The sequence below is a fragment of the Portunus trituberculatus genome, chromosome 27 (genome assembly GCF_017591435.1).
Source record: "Portunus trituberculatus isolate SZX2019 chromosome 27, ASM1759143v1, whole genome shotgun sequence".
NCBI classification, from domain to species: domain Eukaryota; kingdom Metazoa; phylum Arthropoda; class Malacostraca; order Decapoda; family Portunidae; genus Portunus; species Portunus trituberculatus.
The window spans coordinates 6,703,301-6,710,800 of record NC_059281.1 but is presented as its reverse complement, the minus strand read 5'-3'; the positions used below and the strand labels follow the sequence as shown (position 1 = coordinate 6,710,800).

General features: G+C 37.7%; 1 protein-coding gene across 17 annotated transcripts in view; it reads right to left on the bottom strand.

Moving 5' to 3' along the window:
• The window catches only part of LOC123509487 (synaptotagmin-7-like), a 406,995-nt gene that overhangs the window by 249,661 nt on the left and 149,834 nt on the right, over positions 1 to 7,500 (bottom strand). For 4 of the 17 annotated variants that reach the window (XM_045263791.1, XM_045263793.1, XM_045263795.1 and 1 more), the window contains one exon: positions 2,571 to 2,594. The exons of the other annotated variants lie outside the window; for them this stretch is intronic. In XM_045263791.1, the coding sequence (XP_045119726.1) occupies positions 2,571 to 2,594 (24 nt within the window). The remainder of the gene's footprint in view (positions 1 to 2,570; positions 2,595 to 7,500) is intronic. 17 annotated transcript variants of the gene reach the window in all.

Sequence of the window (7,500 nt, the reverse complement as noted above, 5' to 3'; positions counted from 1 at the left end):
TTCACAACACAAACACCACGAAATCTCCCTCATACAAGAATCTAAGTCATAGAGAGAGGGAAATAACAGAAACAGGGGAAGAGTAGAAATTCTGAGCTTATCAGTTAAAAGACACTAAAGAAAAAAAAAAGATATTCTCACACAAACATCACCTCCTTCACGACACAATAACACAAGTGCCTCTCAATGGACTTGCCAGAACAGAGGCATTACGGTCACGGGTACGACTCCAGCTACGGTTTCGGATACGGTTTCCTTTGTGCTGCGCCGGCGATGGAGTGGAAAATGTTACCAATACGTGAGTGGGGTGTTTCGAATCCGGCCGGAACTTTTGTTGAAATGGCCGGAAGTTCTAAAACCCATTGTGTGTGTGTGTGTGTGTGTGTGTGTGTGTGTGTGTGTGTGTGTGTGTGTGTGTGTGTGTGTGTACGCATGCAATCGCTGTAAGTGTGATTGCTCTGCGTGTGTGTGTGTGTGTGTGCATGTACGTACATATACACTCATGTTCGTGTGAGTGTGTGCCTGAGTGCGTGTGTACCTATGTGCGTGTGTGCGTGCGATTTTCTTTTCAAACACATGTGCGTCACTACCATGTGCATTAGTGTGTGCAACAAAAGCGATCCTCCAGTAATAATAATAAACAATAACAATAATAATAATAATAATAATAATAATAATAATAATAATCATAATAATAATAATACACCACTAAAAGCAAACAACCTTCATAAAACAAGAAACAAAAGCCAAATTGAAAAGATACTTGTCACATTCAATACCACCTTTACTATCTTTATCCTCCTTCTCCTCCTCCTCCTCCTCCTCCTCCTCCTCCTCCTCCTCCTCCTCCTCCTCCTCCTCCTCCTCCTCCTCCTCTTCGAGCTGTCAAGAGGAGTGGATGAGACAAAACAGAGAGGTAACATGACTCTATTAAGTTCGACAGGTGAGGAGGAGGGTGAGGAGGAGGGAGAGGAGGAGGAGGAGGAGGAGGAGGAGGAGGAGGAGGAGGAGGAGGAGGAGGAGGAGGAGGAGGTGGTGGTGGTGGAGCAGGAGGAGGAGGAGGAGAAACATAAAGGTGGGAGGCAGACAACGAAACGTAGGAGGAGAACGAGAACGCGGGGGAGAAAGAAAGAGAGAGAGAGAGAGAGAGAGAGAGAGAGAGAGAGAGAGAGAGAGAGAGAGAGAGAGAGGTAAAATACAGAGGGAAAGAAGAGACCTTCCACTGAATAGCTAATCTTTCTTTCTTTTCCCAAAATGGCTTCCGACGAGGTACTTAAATGGTCCTCTCTCTCTCTCTCTCTCTCTCTCTCTCTCTCTCTCTCTCTCTCTCTCTCTCTCTCTCTCTCGAATCTAAAACAATGAACCGAAGACTTAAATAGAAAGACGAAAAGACATGGTAGGTATTTTGAAATGCCCTTAAATGGTCTTCCTCTTTTACTTTTATTTATCTTTATTCATTTATTTATCTATTCCATTTGTTTCGTGTGTTTGTGTGTGTGTTAGATTTAAATGTTTAGTTGTTATGATTATTTTGCCTTTTTTTCATGCGATTACATTTAAAAGTTAAGAAAATATATATTGTTCTTTCTATATTATTCTCTCTCTCTCTCTCTCTCTCTCTCTCTCTCTCTCTCTCTCTCTCTCTCTCTCTCTCTCTCTCTCTTCGTCTTTCCTTTATCCTATTCTCTTACTCCTCCCTTCATTTTCTCCATAACAATCACTCCCATTATCTCTTTGACTTATTTTCTCCCTTCATCTTTACTTCATCTATCCCTGTTTTCCTTCTTCTCCCTGTCTCCCTCACTTATCATCTTCCTTCTATTTCCTCCCTCCCTTAACCAACCTTCCTCCTTTTCCTAGAGACCAATCAGTAGGTTTTAAAGATAAGAGATAAATTAAACTACCAACTTCTCCTTCTCTTCCTCCTTCTACTCTTCCTCCTTCTCCTTCTCCTCCTCCTCCTCTTCTTCTTCCTCCTTCTCCTCCTCTTATTCTTCTCTCATTCTTCTTTTATTGATCTTTACCTTTCGTTTATTTTCTTTATTTCTCCCAGATAGAAAAAAAAACCACTGGGGAATAATTATAATAAAAATCTACATTCACTCGAAATAAAAACAAAAAGGACATCAAAAATACGCCAAAAAGTGAGCACTCATTTCTGCAACAGTGACAAAAAAATATCACATTGCAAAAAAATGTATATATAAAAAAAAAAAACTGAACCAAAAAATTCATTACTCAAAAAAGCACACAATATTACACACGTACGTACATACACACATACATACACAAAACAGACAGACAGACAGACAGACAGACAGACAGACAGACAGATGCCACAGTGAGCAATTCAAATACTAGAGTAGCTGTGAGGAGGCAAAACTATACAACAAAATAATAATAATAATAATAATAATATCAATAATAATAATAATGTGCGCCAACTGTGCTTTTTTTTTATATTTGCTGCTGCTGTTGTTGTTGCTGTTGCTGTTAATTGCTGTGCAGGCGATCTGAACAGCCAAAACACTGATAGCGAGAGCCACAGACAGACAGGACATAGGACTTACCACTGCCAACACGGAACTCTGCAGCTACGGCCAGGAAGATTGAAAAAAGGAGGAGTGGAGGAGATGGAGATGAGGAAGAGGTGGAGATGAAAAAAAAGAAAAAACATACAAGGTTAATACACATCCTAAGAGGAGATAAATAAAAATTGTCTAATTCCTCGTTATTACTCTCTCTCTCTCTCTCTCTCTCTCTCTCTCTCTCTCTCTCTCTCTCTCTCTCTCTCTCTCTCTCTCATAACAAGCCAACACTGCTCTAAATACTATTCAATGTTAACTAAAGACGAGCTCTCACCAAAACATTCTAAGCATTCAACATTCACTGCCTAGATAACATTGAAAAATAATAGTAACATCACTATCTTCTCTCTAACTCATTCCGCCACCACACTACACAAAAATATGGCTCACTACCAACACAACTCTAATACAACATACGGGTAAAAAATAGACAGACCTTAGAAAAATAAACTGTCTATTCTATGCATCTTTATAAATTTCACTGCCTGACTATCAACTTGCTATCCTTCTTGAAGCAACACTAGCGGCACAACACACACTGGAAATAAACAACTGACAGTAATAATGAAATAAATAAGGATAAGATACATAAATTCAGCATTCAAATATTGTTAACTAACATTAATATGAACAATGAGCTAACACTTAAACTAAATGTCATCATCACCACCATCATTATCATCACCACATCACAATCTCACAGCAAACACTGTCTACACTCCATCACAAGACATGCTTAACTCTTTCACTGCTACAGAATTTTACCAGCATTCCTTAACAATATATTCTAAACACTTCTATTTGACGTAGTCTCTTAAATACCTTCGTAGCTCAAAAAAAAATTATTGATCTTCTTTTTTCTCTGTCATACTTTAAAGTGCTCTAAATACCAACAAAAAGGAAATGCAGCAGTGAAAAGGTTAAGGATTTCTCTAAGAACTAAATGTATTTTGTTATGCAGATAAATCTTATAGACCTTTGAATGACAATTACCTATAGGCCGTAAATAAAAAAAACTATCAATGGTTTTATATTTTCTAAGTAAAAATAAATGTAACTAAAACCATTCGTATTGTAAGTCTGAGAAAAAAAAATATTTTACTATAAGCCTTAACTTCAGAAAATTAGTAATATATTTTTTTATTTCGCCATGTGCAAACAAAAGTAAACAAAACTATTATTGGTTTGAAAATACAGATAAAAATGGAGAGAAAATCAGGATCTAATATGAATAAACGTGAAGGAAACTAATGGAGATATTTTACTTTTGCAAAATCCTCACCATCTTTTAAGTAATATAAATAAAGTAATCTTTTCTTTCAGGTATCAAAAAGGAAATGAACAGAAAAAAACATCTTAATGGCCTGATATTAAAGAGGCTGAAAATATTATACCTTTGAAATCTTAACTTAGAGGGAGGAGTTAGCATTCATTAAACATGGTGAAAGAAAAGGTGATTTCTTTCCAAAAGTAAATTTCTTGGTTTCTTAAAATACAAACTGTTGGAAAAATAAAATACTGCTACTGAATATTCAAACAAAACACTGATGACTAAACTTTATACATACATACACGATTATACATGAATTATTACACACACACACACACACACACACACACACACACACACACACACACACACACACACACACACATACGCACGCACGCACACGATCAATACTCACATAGATACACTCGCACATACATGCAAATACAAATACATACATACACATACATATCTACATACATACATACATACATACATACACAGCACAATCAAAGAGACCAGATATTCAAACAGATATGTACACAAAAAACAGAAACACACACACACACACACACACACACACACACACACACACACACACACACACATACACACTAATAAAAGGCCATCTATTCTACTGCTGGTGTCACAAACATTCGCTCAAAGAACAAATGAAAGCAACGAAAAGGAAAAAAAAGAAATAAAGTGAAAATATCAAACACGCGAAATTCGAAAAGGAAAAATATCAAAACGGCAGAAAAATAGAAAAGAAAAATTTGCATGAAAAGAAAAAAAAAGAATTGCAATAGAAAAGAAAAAAGAATGAAAGAAAAAGTTACGTTTCCATGATTGAGGAAAGAAAAGGAAAGAAAGAAAAAAGCGAGAATATGATAGATTTTTTTTTTTTCATTTCCCTTTCTTTGACACATTTGTATATTTAAGTCGCAGGAAATAAAGATAAACCCAAATAAAACCAAAATCACATGAAAAAAGACAAAAGAAAATTAACACTGGAAATTTTCTTTTTGTAAACTTATTAAAAAAGACACGAAAATGAAAAATATAAAGAAGTAAATAGAAAAAGCAAAGACCAAGTTATCTTTATTACTTTAACCCCTTCAGTACCAGGACGCTTTTTCACCATGAGTTTTGGGAATGACTAGACGATCTTACTTAGATTAGGAAGCGTCAATGGAGGTCAGAAGATTAATGGCCAAATTCTTCACTATTTTAATCCCAACATAAGTAACTAAAGCTGTATAAAACCACCATGTTGAAAGAAGAATAAATATGAAAACGCGTCATGGTACTGAAGGTTTTCAAAGAAGAAACAAAATGGAAATGTCACACACACACACACACACACACACACACACACACACACACACACACACACACACACACACACTAACACTAACACACAGGGAAGACAAGGTGAATCCAGCGCTGTCCTCAAACGGTTACAGAGCGGCCGGTTGCCAGGTCGGGTCCGAAATTAGACCATTATCTCCACAATTACGTCACGGAAGGAGAACGTCCGGGTCCGGATAAGCGGGAGAAAAATATGGGCGCATGCAGTCCAGTGGCGGCGAGAAGAATGAGATGAATCAGGAACAGACTATCCTTTTCAGAGAGAGAGAGAGAGAGAGAGAGAGAGAGAGAGTACTTCATCCAGATAAATATTACATTATTCCGATAAAACGTACTTATTTCAGGGAGCGAAAGCGAGAGAGAGAGAGAGAGAGAGAGAGAGAGAGAGAGAGAGAGAGAGAGAGAGAGAGAGAGAGAGAGAGTACTTTATCCGGATCAAGTCGTAACACGGATTATGTTTCGATCGGATCACTAAAAGGGGCCACAGAGAGAGAGAGAGAGAGAGAGAGAGAGAGAGAGAGAGAGAGAGAGAGAGAGAGAGAGAGAGAGAGAGAGAGAGAGAGAGAGAGAGAGAGAGAGAGAGAGAATGTTTTACGGCTTTATGGTAATGCACTTTATTTCGAGGAATCCGGACATGAATTCTCTTACATCCGAATAAGTCCGGAATATTGCCCTGAGAGCCGTGCCGGTTACGGATGAAGCACCGCCGGATACGCGAGAGTGAGGGAGCATATGCACACACACACACACACACACACACACACACACACACACACACACACACACACACACACACACACACACACTAAATTAGCATGTACACTCGAAAAAGCAACGCTAGTATAGTAGATTAGCGTGCATACACACACACACACACACACACACACACACACACACACACACACACATATTAGTATGTACACTGAAAAGCAACGCTAGTAAAGTAAATTAGCGTGCACACACACACACACACACACACACACACACACACACACACACACACACACACACACACACACGCTATATTAGTATGTACACTCGAAAAAGCAACGCTAGTAAAGTAAATTAGCGTGCACACACACACACACACACACACACACACACACACACACACACACACACACACACACACACACACACACACACGCTATATTAGTATGTACACTCGAAAAAGCAACGCTAGTAAAGTAAATTAGCGTGCACACACACACACACACACACACACACACACACACACACACACACACACACACACACACACATAAAAAAAAAAAAATAATAACAATAATATGAACAACATCAATATATACAACACCAACAATAATAATAACAATAATGATAGTAGTAGTAGTAATAGCCACAATAACAATAACAATAATAACAATAATGATAGAAAGCACTGAATTATTGACACTAAAAACACGGACAGGCAATAAGCAGCTAAAGAAAACGGAAAGCTGTTGTGAGTTTTTCTTATATACATTGATGAATATGATGAAAAGAAAATGTGATACACAGAGACAGACAGACAGACAGACAGACAGAGTGACAGATTGACAGACGGAAAGAAACAGAAAAGCAGTTCCCATGCAAGAGAGAGAGAGAGAGAGAGAGAGAGAGAGAGAGAGAGAGAGAGAGAGAGTCACCCGTTCTGAAAACCAAGACAAGTCAACTTCTTCACACAACACCAAAAATTTCCACTCAACATCTAGACTCCAGCGAGCGAGCGAGAGAGAGAGAGAGAGAGAGAGAGAGAGAGAGAGAGAGAGAGAGAGAGACGAAAATGGACATAAAAACAAGACCCAAAAGCAAATAAAACAAAGGGGAAAAGGAAAAAGGAAAGAAATGAAGGAAATAGAAAACCAAGAGATGGAAAAAAAGAAAGAAGAAAAAGGAAATTAAATAAAAGCAAACAGAAAAAAGCAAAGAAAAAGAATGAAAAGAATGAAATATGAAAGAAGAGTGGAAAAAGTAAAGAGGAAAGAGGTAATAATAATAATAATGAGGAAAAATACATAGAGAAGAAATGAAAGAAATAAGAAAGAACAGAAAGGATAATAAAGTTAGAAATACAAAGACAAAAATGAAGCAAAGAAATAAGAAAGAAAACCAAATAAAGAAAAGAGAAATAGGAAAGAGGAAAAGAGAGCATAGAGACAGACAGACAGACAGACAGACAGACAGACAAACCAACACCGCCACAGATACATCACCCTGACACCTTGACACGTAAACAAACAGACAAACAAACACCAAACACTGCGGAACAGCGAA